This window comes from Brassica napus, chromosome C9 (assembly GCF_020379485.1).
Source record: "Brassica napus cultivar Da-Ae chromosome C9, Da-Ae, whole genome shotgun sequence".
NCBI classification, from domain to species: Eukaryota; Viridiplantae; Streptophyta; class Magnoliopsida; order Brassicales; family Brassicaceae; genus Brassica; species Brassica napus.
The window spans coordinates 24,542,037-24,562,575 of NC_063452.1; the positions used below are offsets into that span (position 1 = coordinate 24,542,037).

At 33.1% G+C, this 20,539-nt stretch overlaps 2 protein-coding genes across 3 annotated transcripts; one reads left to right on the top strand and one right to left on the bottom strand.

Annotated features, from left to right (window-relative positions):
* Nucleotides 1-1,613: 1,613 nt before the first annotated feature.
* Nucleotides 1,614-5,800, top strand: LOC106418360 (protein indeterminate-domain 5, chloroplastic-like). The gene is made up of 3 exons (XM_048768517.1): nt 1,614-2,084; nt 2,351-2,747; nt 4,422-5,800. The coding sequence occupies exons 1-3, from the start codon at nt 1,898-1,900 to the stop codon at nt 5,599-5,601; spliced, it is 1,764 nt and encodes a 587-aa protein (XP_048624474.1). The 5' UTR covers nt 1,614-1,897; the 3' UTR covers nt 5,602-5,800.
* A 10,506-nt stretch (nt 5,801-16,306) lies between these two features.
* Nucleotides 16,307-20,081, bottom strand: LOC106418508 (protein indeterminate-domain 4, chloroplastic-like). Of its 2 annotated transcripts, none has more exons than XM_048768519.1 (4): nt 19,934-20,081; nt 19,255-19,478; nt 18,561-18,957; nt 16,307-17,477 (listed from the first exon to the last, which is right to left on the bottom strand). In XM_048768519.1, exons 2-4 carry the CDS (start codon nt 19,442-19,444, stop codon nt 16,565-16,567), a joined length of 1,500 nt encoding a protein of 499 aa, XP_048624476.1. In that variant the 5' UTR covers nt 19,445-19,478; nt 19,934-20,081; the 3' UTR covers nt 16,307-16,564. The 2 variants fall into 2 exon arrangements, with proteins under 2 accessions (XP_048624476.1, XP_048624475.1); XM_048768518.1 differs by having other exon boundaries at nt 19,746-20,004.
* Nucleotides 20,082-20,539: the final 458 nt, after the last annotated feature.

Here is a 20,539-nt window from a genome sequence, read left to right on the forward strand (position 1 = left end):
AGCGGACTGGCTTCGCGTTTCTTCTTGGGTGGATGTCAGCACCGTCGTCCGAGCAGACTGGCTTCGCGTTTCTTCCAACGGAACCCTGTTTCTTCGCATAGCCGAGGCAATTGGTGTTAAGTTAACCGTAACCTGCTCTACTACGAAGAATAGGAAACCGTTCGAGAGACATAACCTTCCCAACTTCCTGAATACTTTCGACGATGTTTTTGGCGGAACATTGGTGTCGTATCCACGGACCCGAAGACTGAGTTACGGAAACTTTGGACGAAAATGCATGGTTATGGGATGGGACCGGGTTCGGAATGGTCCACGGAAAATTGGCCGCGCTCGCCGGGCAACCTGGCTCGTGTCGCGGCCGAGCTCGCCAGGCGAACTGGCCCGTGTCACGGCCGAGCTCGCCGGCGACTCGACCGGCAACACGGCCGTGCTCGCCGGGCGAGCTGGCTCGTGTCGCGGCCGAGCTCGCCGGGCGATCCGTTTCGGCTGTTCGTTTTCTCGGCTTTTGAAGTTTTGACCGAGATTCAGTTTTTCTGAAGACTTTCGGACATCGATTCTGTCGTGACCGATTTTGACCCCAACACTAACCAAGCTAAGATTGATCTAATTTAATTATCATACCCATAAAAACGAATAAGAACCTCTGTTCAAAAACGCGGACGCCTAGCCGTAAAATCGGTCGCCAAGCCGTAAAATCGGCTGCCTAACCGTAAAATCGGTCGTCTAGGCGCTCGGCGTAAGGGTCCCGCGGCGAGTAAACCCAAATCGGGTTACTTACTCGGACACCAATTAATCGCCCGCATAATGTTATTAAACGGTACAGAACCGATTTTTTACCGAATTATAAGCGTAGTTTTAAAACTTAGTGGCAAGTATTTGGCTCTGTTAAAAAGCCCAATTTGAAAAATAATGTAAGAAACGGGAGTTAATTTATAGAACTTTTGAGAACTATGTTTGCTTGCATTAACCGATGTGGGACTTTAGTTTTTCTAACTTTTTGTGTTTTTCTTTTATTTATATTTTCACTGAACGTGTCCTAATAAATTAATAATATACTGTTGGTCCAGCTTTTTTACCAATACAATAAATATTTTTTTTTTTTTACAAACCAATACAATAAATATATCTTAATAAATCTAAGATGTGTGGTTTTGTTGATACAACATATTTGGGTATTATTCTGAAAAATTAATATAGTTTGTGTTTGAATTTTGTAACCGGATGATATACATTTATTTTAACAATGAAATTTTGTTACAGTGAAAATATCTATATAGTTTTCAATGATAGTGTATATACACAAATGAGCAGTTTATCATATATTTTACATTAAATACTTACAGTTGTATTATATATATATTCAATAATGGATTTTGTAAGAGTTAAATTTTAATATAAATTGTTAAAATATGTATTTACATTAAATAGTTATTTTTAAATTTTAAATTAAATAAAATTACTAAAAAAACTAATTCCCGCGTACACCCCGATTAATCCTCGATTTTTTGTCAACTCGCTAGACGTCAACCGGCCGCCCGACTCACGCCTAGCGTAGTTTCGAACAGGGATAAGAACTCTTAACTCTCAAGGCTTTTAAGTCGGGGGAGCACAGTTTTTTACTAGTCTATAGCACTCGTTTTCACTTGTCATTTTCATCTTCGCTCTTCTATTACCTTACATAAATTTCTATTTTTTAATTCTTGAAAATTTAATAACAATTAATTTAATATCTGGAATACCCCTTTTTAGGGCTTTATTGAGATAAGATATCAGTGGAAGTCAAAAAAGAATTTAATGTTAAGAGTTTCTTCTCTCTAATTTTATTTTATTTCATTTCTTTTTTTCTTTCTTTCTCCTCTTTTTCTCTCACCATCACACAGAACACAGAAGAGAGTCCATGGCTGCTTCTTCATCCTCTGCTGCTTCCTTCTTTGGAGTTCAACAAGATGATCAATCTCACCTTCTTCCTCCTAATTCCTTCGCAGCCGCTCCTCCTCTTCCTACTCACCACCAGCCACCGCAGTCTCAGCAGCCCCTTGATGCTCCACCGCAGAAAAAGAAGAGAAACCAACCAAGAACTCCAAGTAAGTTTTACCAAAAAAAACTCCAAGATAATTATCATCCCTTAATTGAAATCATGGGATCAATTTTAAAAACATCGATTGGTGAAAACGAGAAACCCCTTTTCTCTCCCTTTTCTCAAATTCCGAATTTTGAAATCAGTAAATTAGCATGACCCTAGTTATTGATTTTCCAAAACTGATATTTTAATTAATTACATACCATGCAATATAATAAAATCATTTAATAGTAATAACTTTACCTTCAAATTATTTTTGCTCTTAATTAGATTCCGATGCAGAAGTGATAGCTTTGTCTCCAAAGACACTAATGGCTACAAACAGATTCATATGTGAAGTATGCAACAAAGGGTTTCAAAGAGAACAGAACCTACAACTTCACCGAAGAGGACACAATCTTCCATGGAAACTTAAGCAGAAATCGACCAAAGAAGTGAAGAGGAAAGTGTATCTTTGTCCGGAGCCCACGTGCGTCCACCATGACCCGTCACGTGCTCTCGGAGACCTCACCGGAATCAAGAAACATTATTACCGTAAACACGGTGAAAAAAAGTGGAAATGCGAGAAATGTTCTAAGCGTTACGCTGTTCAATCGGATTGGAAAGCTCACTCCAAGACTTGTGGTACCAAAGAATATCGTTGCGACTGTGGTACACTATTCTCCCGGTATATGTTCTAAATATTTTGAACTCTTTAAATTATAGTTAATCATATATATATACGTGTGTGAATATGTATCTGAGTCATTCTCCATGGACTAGGGTTTTTTCTTAGGTTCACTTTCTGTTTCGCCTCGAAGTCTCCGATGCTCTTATCGCTTTATTTCGAACAGTAAATGCATTTTTATTTAATTTTTTTTTTTTGAAAATTAAAATTTAAAACAACAATTGATACATGAACACACGTGAATGGGTGAGCACATAACTATATCTATATACGACACTGAAACTGCCATATATTTCATTAGATGCTTTCAAGCAGAAACTCAAAACCATCGAGGACCAATTTCAATTTCCTTTTCTTTTACGATTTTCTATATATTTTTTCCTTGGAAACACCGCCATATTTTCTGTCATAAAAATAATTTAATGGATTTTTTAGGATTTTTCTTAGACTTCAAAATTATTCTTATACTATGGGCAATTCACGTGCTGCTAAACTTTATATTATCTAGAGAGGTTGTTGTTACAGTGTTTGTTCTCTTAATTTGTAAAATCTTACTAATATATTACCCCTTTATGATTCTTTTGTACTCTTCACCATAACTAAACATACCACATAATTATTTTGCCTCATTTTATATATTTTTAGATAAAATGGCTTTAAGCTAAAATTCAAAAAAAAGGTTTTAAGCTATATATATAGAAGTGACAACTAATATTTTAAAGCATTTTCGAATTTTAAGTTTTTTTTCAGTCTGCTGACAAAAAAAAAAAGTATTTTTCAGTCTTGGTTGCCATTGCGGTGTTTATGTGTGTGCGTGCATTTAGAGTTCTATAAATGGAATAAAAGGAAATTAAAATTATGGTGGTATAGATATATACATAAGTAGTTGTTCAATCATTTTGTATAGTATTAAGTCTTTCATTGAAGAGTTCATTGAAGAGATGCTAAAGTTGCATTTATTGAACTTACATGATCTTGAATTAAATACAGGAGCAGATATTTTTTTTGACAATCATTCTCTCCATATACTATTGCTACTATTATGAAACTTAACTTTTTTCACCTTCCTTTTTAATTCTTTGAATGCCCATCTATTTAATACACATTAACATAATGTTGACAAAAAGACACATTAACACATTCATAGACATTTATTCAAAAAAAAAAAACACATTCATAGACATGAAATTACGAGCATAATTTACGCGTGATATTTTCTCAAATTAAATAATGTTTATGTTCATTACTTATTGATTGCATATACTGATGATATAGACAGAATTATACATTTGTTCGTACGAATCATATAGACATACATCATCATAGTTGAAGTGTGACACAACATTGTACTCCTATTTATGTATATACGTGCATTATTTGTATTTGCATCAATGCATGTGAGTGTGTAGTAGGATGTATAATCAATAGAGTACGTAGTAGACTGACTGTCTAGCCATCTATCAACTTTTCGAGATCCCATAACTACACGCAAATCTATTTGTAGCTGCATGACATGATGAGTCTCTCTCTCTATTTATAATTTCTTATTTCACATATGTCAATTTCTGTTTTCACTTAATTTAAATATATACCTGACGAGACAAAGATTTCATTGTTATATTAATATATATATATATATATATATATATATATATATTTTTTTTTGTGTCGCAGGCGAGACAGTTTCATTACACACAGAGCCTTTTGTGACGCGTTGGCTCAAGAGAGTGCGAGACACCCAACTTCTTTGACTTCTTTGCCAAGTCACCACTTTCCATACGGACAAAATACCAACAACTCCAACAATACTTCAAGCATGATCCTTGGTTTGTCCCACATGGGGCCCTCACAGAATCTTGATCATGAGTCCGGCGACCGTCTCCGACTCGGAAGCAGCGGAGGAGGAGGTGCAGGAGCCGCCTCACGCTCTTCCTCCGATCTCATTGCTGCAAATGCTTCGGGTTACTTCATGCAAGAGCAAAACCCTAGCTTTCATGATCAACAAGACCATCATCAACAAGGGTTTTTGGCTGCAAGCAATAACATCAAGGCATCACCAATGAACTTTCAACAAAGTCTGATGCAGTTCTCACATGATAGCCATAACTGTCCTTCTTCCAATCTCTTCAATCTCAGCTTCCTCTCTGGACACAATGGAGTTGCTTCTGCTACAAGCAACCCAAATGCTGCTGCTGTTTCATCTGGCAATCTTATGATTTCTAACAATTTTGATGGAGAAAATGCTGTTAGAGGCGGAGGTGGACGAGGAGGAGGAGAAGGAAGTACAGGTCTCTTCCCTAACAATCTGATGACCTCGGCGGACAGAATCAGCACAGGAGCAGTGCCTTCACTCTTTAGCTCATCAATGCAAAATCCCAATTCAACAACTCACATGTCAGCCACTGCTCTTCTTCAGAAAGCTGCTCAAATTGGTTCAAGCTCGAGCAACAACAACAATAGTAACAATGCTTCATCGATTCTAAGAAGCTTTGGGAGTGGTATGTACGGAGAAAGCGAGAGTAATCTTAATGATTTGATGAACTCATTCTCTAACCCAGGCGCAACGGGAAACAACGTTAATAGAGTAGATTCTCCGTCATACGGAGGAGTGAACAAAGGATTAAACGCTGATAAACAAAGCATGACCAGAGACTTTCTTGGGGTTGGACAGATCGTAAGAAGCATGAGTGAAAGCGGAGGGTTTCAACAACAAAAACAACAACAACAACATGGGAATAGTACAGAAAGAGTTGGCTCTTCGTCGGATTCCGCCGATAGAAACAGCATAAATGTGAATCCTGGTGGTGGTCCAGCAAGTTCACCACCCTATGGAATCCATCGTGCTAGTTTCTAGCTAAGACGATTTTTTTTTAAAAGGTTTTTAGTTCATCAAAGTACATATGCTATATCTTTCAGGTATGCATATTGTCATCAAACCCCATTTGAAGTAATTAATTATATTTTAGTCGCAAAAAGTTGCAATGTATCTACACTCACCTCCTTTTTTTCTTTTGTAAAAGATTTACCTTTATATAAATGAATTTCCTCCTGAATTTTTTTATTCAGAGTTTATAGTTATGGTTTGAAAAAAAAATAATTTACTTTATTTCAGTAATTAGTGGGGTTTTTAATATTTGGTTTATATCTTTTTGGCTTATGAAATATTAGATATATTAAGGAATTTTATAAAATTCATGGCTTATATATAGTTTCAGATATATAAGTTATTTATTTATTTGTGGAATTAAGTCTAAACCTTATAATATATATATATATATATATATATATATGTGTGTATTAGGGTCAGATCTTAAAAGAACACTATCTGACGGGATATAAATAATTTTAGTGAATAGGTTTTGGTATCATTTTATTTTGTAAACCAAAGTTTTATTTTTGTTTTTGGCTGACACATTTATCGTCTTATCATTGCATGGGCAGTCAATGAGTTGGAGAGTACAAGCAGCCTTTGCTAAGTTTCTTTGTCTTTTTGTTTTTATTTTCTTTTATTTGCCTTTTTATTCTTTAATCTCTTTTCATTTGTCATCCTCACTAGCTGGCAATGTCACGAGTGTTTGTCCTGTGATCTCCCTTTCTAAATATCTCGATACATGTATACATACATGTCAGATGTGCATATATATATATATGCACTTGTATAGTTTAGTATGCAACATGTTCCTACCATATCCCAAAAGGTCCCATCATATTTAAATTTAACGGTCCAAAATAAACAATTCTGTTTCGACAATCACGAGCCTGCATTATTGATGCTAATTTTTTTCGGTTAAAAACAACATCAGTATTAAAGTAATTCTTACGCAAGCCTATTTGGTACGATTTTGATTTTGGTTTGATAACATGTTTTCATTAAATGTATCATTTTTCATTCAAAAATTATTATTTTTGTTTGATTTTCTTTTCAGTGTGTTCGAGGGATCTGGATTTTGTTTTGTGCTTTATTTCACATATCTTCTTTTTTGTCACTGTATTTCACATATCTTTAAAATTAAAATTATTTAATCAAATTTGAAAATCGTTCAATATTGTGATTGTTTTTAAAACCTGTTCGGTATGTTACTACATTTTTCTTTTCTTTTTGAGGGAGAGGAGGGGCTGGATATTTTTTTTTTTATAAACTTTAGTTCATTTCTATAATTTTGGTTAAAATGTATCCATTTGGTGTGTGTGAATATATGATACATTAATAATAATTGTTTCTTGATCTAAAAAAGAAAGTTAACATTTTTGTTGAAAAGATCTATAATTGTTTGAATAATTAGTCATATTAATAATAGTATTGGAAATGTCTTTGTCATAATAATTTATTTGGAGAATAACAAATAATATTATATATATGCTAATACAATGTAGGACATACCTACAAGTGATTCTAGTAAGGAAGCCCATTGACATGCAACGAGAGAGATGATATAGTTGTCTCACCAAAAACAGACAGCTCTTCTCTCATATTATTATTTTTTTTTGAAAAAAAATATATGTAGAAAACTAACTTGTCTTTACAAATATGTGAATGTCATCGTAAGAAAAAGTTGAATACACAAAAAAAAAGTTGAATACACTTGGAGAAAAAATGAATCTTAATCACGTACGGACTATAAAATATTTCTTATGATTCGAAATTGGCTACTTATAACATGATTAACCCGGAGTTCTTAGGATGAGGTTCTTACCGGAAATTAAGAAACAGTTTCTTAACTTCCGGTAAGAACCCCACTCTAATAACCCGGGTTAATCATGGTTTTAGATCAATATTGTAGAACTGTTTTTATTTTCTAAAACAGTTTCATTAATGTAAAGTTGCTTTTTCCAACAATACTCATTATACTTATTTTTCTAACCTAAGTGTATACCGAACCTGTAAAAAATCAGGACTAATCTTCAATGGGAGGTACAACCTACATATAAACTTTTTATATGGCTATGCATATATATAGGCAGTAAGCAGATGCCCATATCCGTATAGGTGTCCAGAACAATGTGACTTAATTTCACGCATCATGTGGATCGAACTTGAAACGTATTGGCGTCCCAAACACTTATTCTTACCATTTGATTACAAGATCCCAGACAATACTCATAATTCTTTTTATCTAAAATATGTCCAATACATCTTTATTTTAAATAAAGAAACTCTAATGTATAGTATTATTCTGTTATAAATCACTAATTATGTCAGTTTTTCTGGATTTCTTTTCTCGATTTTTGTATAATATAGAGAAGAATTTTAAAATAAAAAAGAATTCAAATTGGTCTAAATAATAAAACAAAATTCAATGGATATCACTCCACTATAAATATTCAGGGACTAAGAAGTTGATGTAATTTCTCTCAAAAGAGACTGGATGATATTAAAGCAACCCTAATGGAGACTTTTCAAAGAAAATATTTAGCTATATGTATATATTTATATTTTATTAAGAGGTTGCCAAAATTATGAAAACTCTTTTTCAAAATATATAATATTTTTTTTTTGTTTTAAAATTTTTTGGGAGAATCTCTCATTAAGATTGCTTTTAGAGCATCATTAGTAAGACAATTTGTTAGTAGACTATCTCATGAATTTTATATTAATTGATATAATTTTATTGTGTAATTAAAAAAGTAAAATCATTCATAATTGGCATATGGCATATGAGTCTCTAATAGTTTTAGCTGAGTTTCACAAAGAAGAAACGAATGTTTCTCTCCATTTAATACTCTACCTCTTACTTTGTTAGTTCTTGTTATTATAAATGTGAGAGATTTCATGAGATACTCTCACACTGCTAGTGTTCTTAGAGCAACCTCATCAACAGATACTCTATTAGTATCTTGTCATTTAATGTTAATGTTTCTAATACAGTTAATTTAATTATGATATTTTGTTTTAGATAAAATTTACAAAATAAACCACTCAAAATGATCTATCTGGTATATGGGTATACTATAAGGTTCTGAAAGTGTGTAAATAAAAGATCGGTTTTAGTCTTTTCGCTTACTCTTCCTAACTTGTATTATTATTTAACTCTTACAAACTATCCCTCGTACCAACGTTGGAAAAGGTCGTAGAGCAGCTCTTACCTTTAATACTAATACTAGATTTTGACCCGCGCTTTCAAAGCGCGGGTTTATTTTTGTTTTTTTTTTCAATTGACAAATATTTAGTAAATGTCACATTTTCATATATTTGTATTTTATTTTATAAAAGACTTAAAAAATTTATCTTTATTTATCGTATTTCATTTTAAATGACTATTTATGTTAAAAAAATTAAACTTTATTTTTTTAATGAATTAAGTTGGTATAACTTCTGATAAATTAATTTTATTATGAGGTTAATATTTTAATTAAAAAATTATATACTTTTAATAAAGATTTATACTTTTCAATAAAAAAATTCAATTATTTTTATGAATGCTTAAATTATATTAAGAAAAGAAAATAATAATAATTAAGAATAGTTGAAAAAAAATTATTTGAACTTGGACTCAATGGTCCAAAGGAAAAAAAAAGGTGAGAATTGAATCTGATTTTTTAATAGGCCCAAATGGCCCAAGAGAGATTTGATTTGGGCTGGATCCAAAAATAATGACCCAATATAGATTTGTTATTAATATTACTTAATTGCCCTTAATGAAACATGCAATGTTAGTGAAGGAAACATGCCCCTAAGGTAATTATGACAATAGGATCCTGCTTTAATAGTATAGATGAGTTTTTTATTGATAAAGTATTAGTATTTGTAATTCAAATAAGTTATATATTTAAATTTAAACTTTAAAATAACAATTGACTATTGACTGATAAACACACCTTTAAAGTTTCTAATGAGGTTCTCTTCGGAGAATTCTTTCAATTTTTCTTTCTTATTTTTATTTTATTTTTAAAATGTTTACTGTACGAAAACCCCATCTAAAAACCACCATGGTGGTGCTCTTAGGACTTCTCTCATTAGGGAGCCGACATAACTCTATCTTTAAGCTGCTACGAGTATTGGCCATTGCCTTGCTGCGGCTTATCCATGAGAATAGACATCTGGGAAGCGTCTTGTTTGGTTCAAAATATATTTTCCAACATTTTTTTTGTCACGATAACATATTTAACATATGCATATTGATTAACAGAGAGATGAATGAGAATTTTAAACATTATAAATGTCAAGAGGGCATAAAAGAGAACAAATGGGAGATTTCCTCCTAAAATCTTTGGCGATCAAGTAAGAATAAACTTATCAAAAAAACACCTTGGTTGGAAGGTCATCTTTGGCCGGCTTCATAGCAACCTGAATACGGTAACAACCTTGTGAAGATGATGGACCTAAAAACTGAGACACTCGAGACCAATCTCCTGAAATCATATGGGAGACGACATGATATGCTTTGTTCTGGTTGACACGGTATCCACGTACCATGGTTTGATTGGCTATCTCAAATATTGTCTCCATCCCTCATTTTTATTGATGTTAATAGTTATGCACTCGATCCAAATAATTAACTGATAGATCAAATAGAATAAATAAGCAATTTATCAATGCATCTAATAATTCACGTATGTGTGGCCCAGTTTAAGATTTCCCATAATGAAGTGGACCTAGAATAAGCAGAAAAAAACCCAATAATTTTTGAAGTATTCATAAACTTTTCTCGACAATCTCTTCACGGACCAATTTTTTTATATTATAACTTTCACATGAACGACAACTCTGCTATTCACATGCTTTCCCCTTTTTATTTTTTTATCCGTTTCTATTAATAATTTCTCCCATTCACAAACATGTAAAATTAATTATTTACTATTATTTGAAAGTAATCCAGGAGCGGAAAATTTTCCCTGGGAAACATATATGCTGTTTTTGTTTTTCACGGTTGTAACTCCATACGCACCCCACTAGAAACTAAAACGTATTTCAAGATCAATATCATATCGACCTGGACCTTTCCCTTTTGGAAAGTATGAACTAAATTGTGTTAAACTTAGTGACATCGATTTTTGTTGTCTAATACGAAGTTTTAGTATAATATAAGCTGACTTTCACTTGCAGATTTCCAGTTACGGGGACATTTTAGATTTTTGGTCCTGACGCAAATCATTTACATATACAATATTTAAAAATATTGAATTTTTAAGAACCTTTTAATTGGAGAAACAAATATTTTACCTAATTGTATCCAATCTCATTGCTCTCACGCTAAATAAGAATAACCCTAAATCGAAGTAATATCCAATCTCATTGCTCTCACGCTAAATAAGAATAACCCTAAATCGAAGTAACATAGTCAACGTTTCCAATGTACCAATGACGACGAAAAGAAACGAGTTGAGTTATGTCAGAATGTTAACACAATATTTTGCCTTAACTTTAGCGTTAAGTCCTAAAAAGAATAGGACGTATGAAAGATAAAATTAATAACTTTGAATAGTTTATAAAATGATTATGTACTTAAATATAATTTTGTATTTACATGCCATATTGAAGCGGGTGACCGACTTCATTTGTTATACTTATCACTTAGTTATGCATATGTGCCCCACACATGCACACACATTTAGGCCTAGGGGTGGGCATTCGGATATCCGTTCGGGTTCGGATTGGGTATTTCGGATTTTCGGATATTTCGGTATAGCGGTATAGAACCCGTTCATGTATTTCTGTACTTCAGGTCGGGTTCGGGTATTTTTAGTTCGGGTTCGGTTATTTTTAATCGGGTTCGGATATTTAGATTTTGAAAAAAATATTAAATTTTTCATTTCTCAAATTTTCTGGTATTTAAAAATATAGCTTTCATTTAACTAATTTTTTTATTTTTAATAGATTGAATGGTTAATAGATTTGGACATAACATTTTGAAACTAAAAAAGACATTAATTTGGTTATTGTTTTTAAATTTTGGATATAACTTTTTGTTAATTCTTGAAATATAAAGTTTCACATGCATTTTAAGTGAGTAGGAAATCATATTCTCCATAATTTCTATGTATATCATATGAAATTAAAGTATGTGTAGTATCAATATAAATATTTTATATAAAATGAGAGATATAAACTAGAAATATATGGTTAGTTATACATATGTTCGGTTATCTTCGGATATCCATTCGGGTTCGGATATTACCCGTTCGGGTTCGGATATCTAATCTCTCCTAATTCAATACCCGTTCGGATATTTTGCTACTTCGGCTCGGATTTCGGTTCGGGTTTTTCGGATCGGGTTCGGGTGCGGCTTCGGATATCGGGTAAAGTGCCCACCCCTATTTAGGCCTGTGAGTCCGGTTCAATCAGTTATTTCGGTTCTGAGTACTACGGTTTCTCGGTTCTTTCGGGATTAGAAAAAGTTACCGGATTGAACTAGGTTCGATACGGTTAGGAACCGGTTATTTCGGTTCGTAACCGAAGTTAAAATCCAGAAATCTTGTTTAAACGCTTCAAATTCACACATATTAGGTTGTTGAAATGTAAAAATAAAGGGAAAATGGGATTATGGGCCAAGAATTCGAAGTACAGAAGAAGATGAAACATAGGAGAAATGAAGCACAGAGAACGACAAAGCAAGAGATGAAAATAAAAATCCAAATGCGTGTTAATCGAGCCGGAGAAGAAGATGGAGCGACAAAGGAACAACAGGAAGCACGAGATGAGATGAGATGAGATGGAGATGAAATTCAATAAAGAGATGAGGTAAAGGAGATACAATGAAAGAGGGAGGCGGCCATTTTCATCGCTCCAGACAACAACAATAATGAAAGGCAAATTAGGTTTAGGCTTAGGTGAAATTTCCCAAAATTAGGTTTAGGGTTAGGTGAAATTTCCCAACGAAACCCGAACCGGAACCGACCCGAAAATACCCGACTCGAAACCGAACCGAAAATTTACAAGTACCTATTGGGTCCAAAATTCTTCCACCCGAAAGAACCGGAACCAAAAAGAACCCGAATAGACCCGGACCCGAAAAAGACCCGAAAAGAACCAAATCGAATAGACCCGACCAGAATAGACCCGACCCGAATAGACCCGATCCAATAAGAACCGATTAATCCCGATTTAAAAGCAAGAGTATCCAATACTATGATTTTTGTGTTCTATTTTCTATATTTTATTTTATGATTTAGTTGAAATATATTTTTATTAACGATCTTTGGTATTATTTTTGTAGTATTTTGAAGTAATAAGAAACTTTAAATGTAAAGTTTAAAAATGTTTTGTTTAAATTGTTAATAGTTTATTTTGAGTTATTTTGTAAAAATAGATACATATGACATATTTTGACTAAATTTGATGGGGTTTGGGTATTTCATTTCCTTTTCAGATCATAAATACCTGAATCTGGACCCGATATGGATCCAAAAATTACGAGTATTTTACAGGTATTTAAATTATAGACCTGAACCGATCCGGACCCAAGAAGAACCGACCCGAACCCGTACTGAAAATTCACAAGTACCTATCTATTGGGTCCAAATGTCTAAGATCCAAAAGACCTTCGGTCTGGACCCGACCCGAAGACCCAAACTTCCAGGCCTACTAAAGGTAATTATCCTATGACTCGTTTGTAGCTTCCCTAATAACAACTTCTGATACCTTACACAACTTGAGATTACCACTGTCACCTTCAGGACCTTCTTGGTAAATTTGTTCGCAAATAGCCACACCTGGTAATCCTTGTAGGCAAAATTCAAATGCTTCTTCATGTTAGAGGTTTTCCAGATTTGATTGGACATAAGAGCTCTTTCCCATAGTGATTGCAACTGGCTTTGTCGTAGTCATCTTTCTTGAGTTTGAACCACGGCCTCCTTCTACTTCTTTATGTTTTCCTTTAGTACGAGTTCTTGTGGTCTGAGCTTCATCTGTTGAACTATCTGAATCATCATCAACACCACGATTATGTTCATCTATTCCCTCTGGATTATCACAAGACGCCATCTGCAATACAAAAAAAAGCCACAACAGAAGTTCATATCATAGTATGCCAAACAAGAATGAAAACATCAAAAAAAAAAAAAGCAATAAGTCAAGAAAAAAACGGTAAAGAACAAAGTACAAACTACAAAACTTTCAAAGTTCAAGATAAAATATCACAATGAATCAATAAGAATCAACAGCAAGAATAACATAATCACATATAGCGACAAAGCAAGCCAGAGCAAGGCACGACAAGAAGATAGCACATGAGAAAAAGATCAAGCAAGGCACAACAAGAACAACATAATCACTTCAAGATCAAGTCAAAGTCGAACAAAAATCATGTCGAACTTGAACAAAAAACATAAACAAACTCGAACAAAAAAGATGAATAGAACACAATTTCGAACAACAAACAACAAGAATAAACTCGAACAACAAACACATCAAGATCAAGTTAAACGCAAAAAAAAAAAAAAAATCTCAAAAAATTAGAGATTTGGGTTATTCGAGATCGATTTCTAGACGCCTCTGGTGGAGGAGAATACTTTCAGTTTGATATCTGCGTGATTTTTGGATTTATGGTTAATAAATCCAATTTTACTTTCTCAATCGTCGAGATATTCAGGGGAATAGAAACATTGAAGTATACAAGGGAAAGTGTGAAGTGGGGCATCGGGTTTCAAGAGTCATTAAGTCTAATAATTTTCCAGAAATACCCGCTCGGGTCCCGGGCTGGTTATAGACCCAAATCTGCTACTCACAGGTCCCTCATCGTTAATTAGACCCAATAGAGTAAAATTCTCGGTTCCGGTTTTGGACCTGAACCTGCATTTTTGGTTCGGTTCTGAATCGGGTCCTCGGATCCGAGTAAAATGCCCAGGCTTAATGAGAGATTTCACAATCCGAATTCAGACAGAAATTTAGTTTCAAAAATTTAAAACTCACCATCTATATCCAAACATAGACTTCTAAATTTTACTTTTTTGTACTTATTTCAAATCAAATCAGATGATAGATGATGCCAGATTATGATTTCATGATATATAGTAGGAATGTCTAATCAACAAATAAATCATCATTTAAAGCGATTCCCTTGTTACATATACAAAATATATGTCACTGATTTTTGAAATTCACTACACCCGCAATCAATGTTTTAAATATTTCAGTAAACTTATATGCGGATTTGGAATAACCAACCAAATGGCCAAATGGTTCAAAAGATATAGATCTAGTTTATACATATATAGAAATCATTAGTTATTAATTATAATACATGATAATGAATAATACGGAGATATTGGATGCTTCTGTTTGGACTATACTTTATATTGGAATATAACCGCTACGATTGGCGTATTATTATTCATCGTCGAATATGCTCATATATTTTCCATGTGCAACGTGGGATGTGTAATCTAGTTTATAAATCAAATCTAGTATTTATACATCGTAAGTATGCATTTGTATAATATTCAGACACTAACAAATATTTTTCTTCGTTTTTTAGTATACTAGATCCTAACCCGTTTTAGGGAGAAACAAATTTATAAACGTAAAAGTCTGAATGTTATTACATATTTTTTTCGGTGTAAATAATTTTATTATATATATTATTATTTAAATAAATTTTAAGTTAATTTGTATATAGTGGAATTTATTTATATGAGATACTATAATAATGAACAAGACATACATAATCATAGGTTGAATTTCTCATTTATTAATATTATTTTAAATATAAAAATGATCTTATATAGAGTGTACTTTGACTTCCATTTACAAGTTTATAAATTATATAATATTTATGTAATATACTAGCTAATATAATACATATATTTTAACATCCGTTATATTTTAAAATTTATCATAATTAGATGTGGAGGTTTTATCTGTTTATGGGGTTGTGTTATTTTATTTTATATGATTTTAGTATATCTTTTTATCAAAACGAAGTTAGTATACATTTTGAATATTCTAAGTAAGTAATCTAGAGTACATATATGGTTATGGAACTAGCCGTATTTAAAAGTTTGTATTTATTTTATGGATTTTGAAAACCAAAGAATCAATATAGAAAGTTGGTACGTAACATGGTTAGATTCTAATATATATATATATAAATATAAGTGTAGAAATGTATCAATTGATTTACAAATTTATTTCAAGAAAACTATCTAATATAGTCTAAAATATGCAATTTTTTTTCTTGAATATCATATTAAAAATAGGGAAAAATATTAATTATAAACTTAAAAAAGAAACTTTTTCAATAAGTTTTGAACTATTACCTTCTGAACGAATGTGTACTTTGAAAATGTGAGAGCTGTGAGGATCCGTGTTGAGATTTCATGGTTATCACGTTCAGAACCTATAAGGTTTTGGGCAAAAAAAAAAACCTATAAAGGTAATTCACAAGAACGTTAATTTAAATATCCACATATGAATTATACGATTTTTTGGCCAAAATAACTTCTTTTTTGGCCAAATAACTTGTTCATATTAAAATTCTTTGAAGTTTGTACCAACTTTTCTCCAAATAACCGCATCATACCTCTTCATCCATTCCGTTTAACCCACTTTTTTATAAAATATTGTTTGTCAAAATGCAGAATAAAAGTTGGCATATAATTAAGAAAGTTGCAGAAGCAATAAATTGGCATAAAATTAAGCTAATCGTTTATATTCAAACCATAATAGTTTATACTATTCAGTTATAAACAACAAATTAAGTAGCAAACTTCTATATAACAACTTAACAAAAGACATAACCTAATGATGAGAGTCTCAAACTTAATAGAGTTCAGTGAAAGATCTATTATATGTAGACTATGATTATGAAAGCAAGAAAGGAAGATAGCAAAATTATCACCTAACTAGTTATAGGTGAGTAGGTTACAATAATAAGATATTTTCAAGATCTTCCAAATGGATGATTTTGCTCCGAAAACTTCAGTTCACCAACGTCGCCTCCACGACCACGGCCGCGATTTACATTTCTAACCATTCCTCCAACTCCAAGAAAATCTAACGTTAACTTGTCCGAGCCGCTCATATTTCCATTGTTTCCGAAATGAACATCGAATATATTGCCACCGGATCCGCCGGCACCACCGCCATTTACTGCCACTAGTGAGTTCATTAGACCTTGAAGATTACCGTTATTATCGTTCCCCATAATCTGCCCTCCTCCAAAATCATTACTTGACGAAGAAGCTAAGCCTCTGAGTAAAGCAGAAGGATCGTTGCTTGTGATGGAACCCATTTGAGTAGCTTTCTGAAGCAGTGCCGTGGCTGACACGTTAGAACCCACGTTCAAGCTTTCTTCAGGGTGATGAACAAGAACGTCGGAGCTATATAGAGAAGGAAGACTCGTCTCTGAGTTCTTGATGTTTTCTTGAAAGAATCCGAGGTTGAAGAAGCTGTTGTTGGTGCTACTTTTGGAGTTTATGTTGTTGACCGGATCAAACTGGTTTAGACCTTGATGGTTCATGAAACTCTGATCGTTGTTGTTCGGTACAGTCAGCATTCCTTGGCTCGATTGGATTAAGAAGTTAGGGTTTGACGTCTGCGGAACAAAGTGTCTGCTATTTTCAGAAGATGCAATGTTTAGATTGTAACCCGCGAGAGGCGAAAATCCAGAGTTTGGATGGCCACTCAAATGGTGGTGGGATAGAGTCCTGCCACCATCCAGTCTCCCGTACAATCCACCGGAGCCGGCGCCGCTGCTAGCAGCTTCCATTGACGTGAAGCTCAAGGTAGGGTTTCTAGCAGTCTCTTGTATCAATGCATCACAGAAAGCCCTGTGTGTAATGTAACTATCGCGTCTGGAAAAGAAAAAGCCCAAACATTTTTTAGCTTATTGGATTATATATATGTATATGTATTTTGCAAACTATATATTATGTAAATGTTGCATAATCATCATTAATGAATGCTATAGTTATAATGGCTACCATTTATAGGAGAGAATGATAGAAGAATATAAAGGTCGAGTTAATTGCTACTTTAATGAAAGACCTTCTTCATTTAATATGTTGCATATGTTGACGTGAATCATCATCAATGAATGCTATAGTTATTAATTATGGTTACTATTTATATATAGGAGAGAATATTAGAAGAACATAAAGCTCGAGTCACTTGCTACTTTAATGAAAGACCTTCTTCATTTAATGCAAAGCCCATGAATGTTAATATAAGTCAGTCACATTCTACAACAACGTATTTAACTCAAACCATGAAAATAAAGAAAGAAACCCTAGAACAGCATTAAAGTGTTTAGCAGAACACTATAATGAAATAAGTAACGCACTTTAACCAAACATATATGTATCTATGTATGCATGTGTCTAGAGAGAGAAAGAGATAAGACAGGGTCCACAAAAGAAGAGGAGTTTCATAAAAAGGGGAACCTGCAAAAGTGAAGAAGAAGAAAACAAAAGTGGAAAATGAAAAAACAGATCTAACTCATACATGTGACCAAATTTAGCATCTTTTAAATTTTCTCTCTTTCTCTTCACTGTGTTTCTCTATTCAGTACTCATCAACAACCAAACAAATACAGTGATAGATCCTATGTACATAATCACAATATACATTTTATGGGCGATGTACTCGAGGTTCAAATTCCATGGCCAAAAATATATACGATTTCAGTTACAGTTCATATTATATATTTGGTATATTTCATGTAAAATTAGTAAAAAATGTAAGTTTTATATGCAGTGTTGAATGCAGCTTTTTACTTAAAATAGATTTTCAATACCAAAAGAAATGATGGTCCATGGTATCATACTTTACCTAGATTATCTAGATACTACAGACATATATATTATATATACGTTTCATCACTTAATTAGCCCAAATACGAACAAATTATTTAAATGAAATGGACAGATACTAGTTACCTAGAGAAGATGGTACCACAGTCACATCGATACTCTTTAGTACCACAGGTCTTAGAGTGAGCTTTCCAATCCGATTGAACAGCGTAACGCTTAGAACATTTATCGCACTTCCACTTCTTTTCTCCATGTTTACGGTAATAGTGCTTCTTAATTCCGGTGAGGTCTCCGAGAGCACGTGAGGGGTCATGGTGGACGCACGTGGGTTCCGGACAAAGATAGACTTTCCTCTTTACTTCTTTGGTTGACTTCTGTTTGAGTTTCCATGGGAGATTGTGTCCTCTTCGGTGAAGCTGTAGGTTTTGTTCTCTTTGAAACCCTTTCTTGCATACATCGCATATGAACCTGTTTGTAGCCATTATTGTCTTTGGAGATAAAGCTACCACTTCCGCATCAGGATCTATTTGATAAATTAAATTTAGTCACCATTCAAGATCTTGCAATGTTAATCTATGAGGAGTAAATCAAGAAATTGATATAGACATTATATAGAAAGAAAACCAAATTTTACATATATGTAATATAATGACGGTCGTTAATAATGAAAATACGAGTGTACCAGAAAAAAGGAAGAAGATTAATTAGGGTTCTTGTTTATTTAGTTTTCTCCTATAAGGGTTATCTTTATTTTTTCTCAAAGCTAGTGATTTTAATAGAAAATTTTATTAAAAATATTAAATATGTAAGAGGTACTTGCTTGGGTTTCCGGGTTGGTTTCTTCGTTTCTTGGGTGGTGGAGCTGAGGAGTTAGGCTGTTGAATCATTGACACAAAAGTATCTTTCTGGCCAAAGTCGTTCTCTCCGACGCCGGAGCCAGTGAGGAAGAACGGCTGAGCAGAGGATGATGATGAAGGAACAACGCTTGCGTTATATGATGATGATGCCATCTTAGATCTTCTTCTTTGCGTGTAAGAGTATAACCTGTAAGAGAATAATCCATTTATTAAACATGCAAGGATTGCGAAAAACAAAAATCAAATTATCGTTTCAGAAGAAAACGAAAAGAGGAATGAAGAACAGCAAGAATCCATTGAGATTGACGACATCGAATTTTTTTTTTATAAAAACAATTCACTAAAATACATGAAGAGAACAATAAAAACAAATTAAGGGCTTATTTTTATTTTTTGTTTGTAAGCTTTTGAAAGAATTAAGAAGAAATATTTCTTAGTTGTTTTCTTTTGGTACCTGATAGATCAAGAGAAAGCAACCAAGAAGAAGGAAAAAATAGTCAAAAAGCTATAAATCGGAGGTTAAGAAAGAACCAAGAAGAAGATGATATATGTATGATGATGATGATAACAAAGAAGATGATGAAGAAGAAGACACTAGTCCACTATACATGTAAATGTTTATTATATAATACAAAGACAAACCTCAAAGCCCTCTCTCTCTCTCGCTTTCTCTCTCTCCTGATTTTTGTTCTTCTTCTTCAACTTTTTTTTAATATGGCATATATGGATCTTGAAAAGTATATGTAGGTAAGGTCCATCTCTGTCATAATTTATTGTAATGAAACAAACTTTAAATTTTATTTTTACAATTTAGAAGAAGGATGGTTACGGTTTGGGTGTCACTGTCAAAACGGTGAAATGTGTCCACATGCGGGGTGTGATGTGGGTACCACATTTTTCTCATTCGTATCTTTCTGATGGGCTTTAAGACAAAACCCTCGCTTTCTCTTCATTTAACTGATTAGGTTTTGTTGTACTAACTTTTTTTTCCTTATCTAAAAAATGTTAATAATTCAATATACAGTATATCTGTATATATTTACATTCATACACCCTATCATATATACGTTTATAAAAATGTTAGATGTGTGAAAATTAATGTATTACTTTGTCTTTGTTATACAGCGTTAATATAAATGGCAACATATTTATAACATTCAAGAAAACTTAGTTTTGCAAAACCAGAAAACCTAACAATTGGCTTAACAAAAACATAATCTTGAACTAGTAGTCTAATTTCCAACCATT

Bases quoted from the DNA above. Each gene is read 5' to 3' on its own strand.
- LOC106418360 (XM_048768517.1), top strand. From the start codon at position 1,898: ATGGCTGCTTCTTCATCCTCTGCTGCTTCCTTCTTTGGAGTTCAACAA. The intron at 2,085-2,350 runs GTAAGTTTTACC...GCTCTTAATTAG, and splicing joins AAACCAACCAAGAACTCCAA to ATTCCGATGCAGAAGTGATA. The intron at 2,748-4,421 runs GTATATGTTCTA...TTTGTGTCGCAG, and splicing joins TGTGGTACACTATTCTCCCG to GCGAGACAGTTTCATTACAC.
- LOC106418508 (XM_048768519.1), bottom strand. From the start codon at position 19,444: ATGGCATCATCATCATATAACGCAAGCGTTGTTCCTTCATCATCATCC. The intron at 18,958-19,254 runs GCAAGTACCTCT...TTTATCAAATAG, and splicing joins AAACCAACCCGGAAACCCAA to ATCCTGATGCGGAAGTGGTA. The intron at 17,478-18,560 runs GTAACTAGTATC...TTTCTTTTCCAG, and splicing joins TGTGGTACCATCTTCTCTAG to ACGCGATAGTTACATTACAC.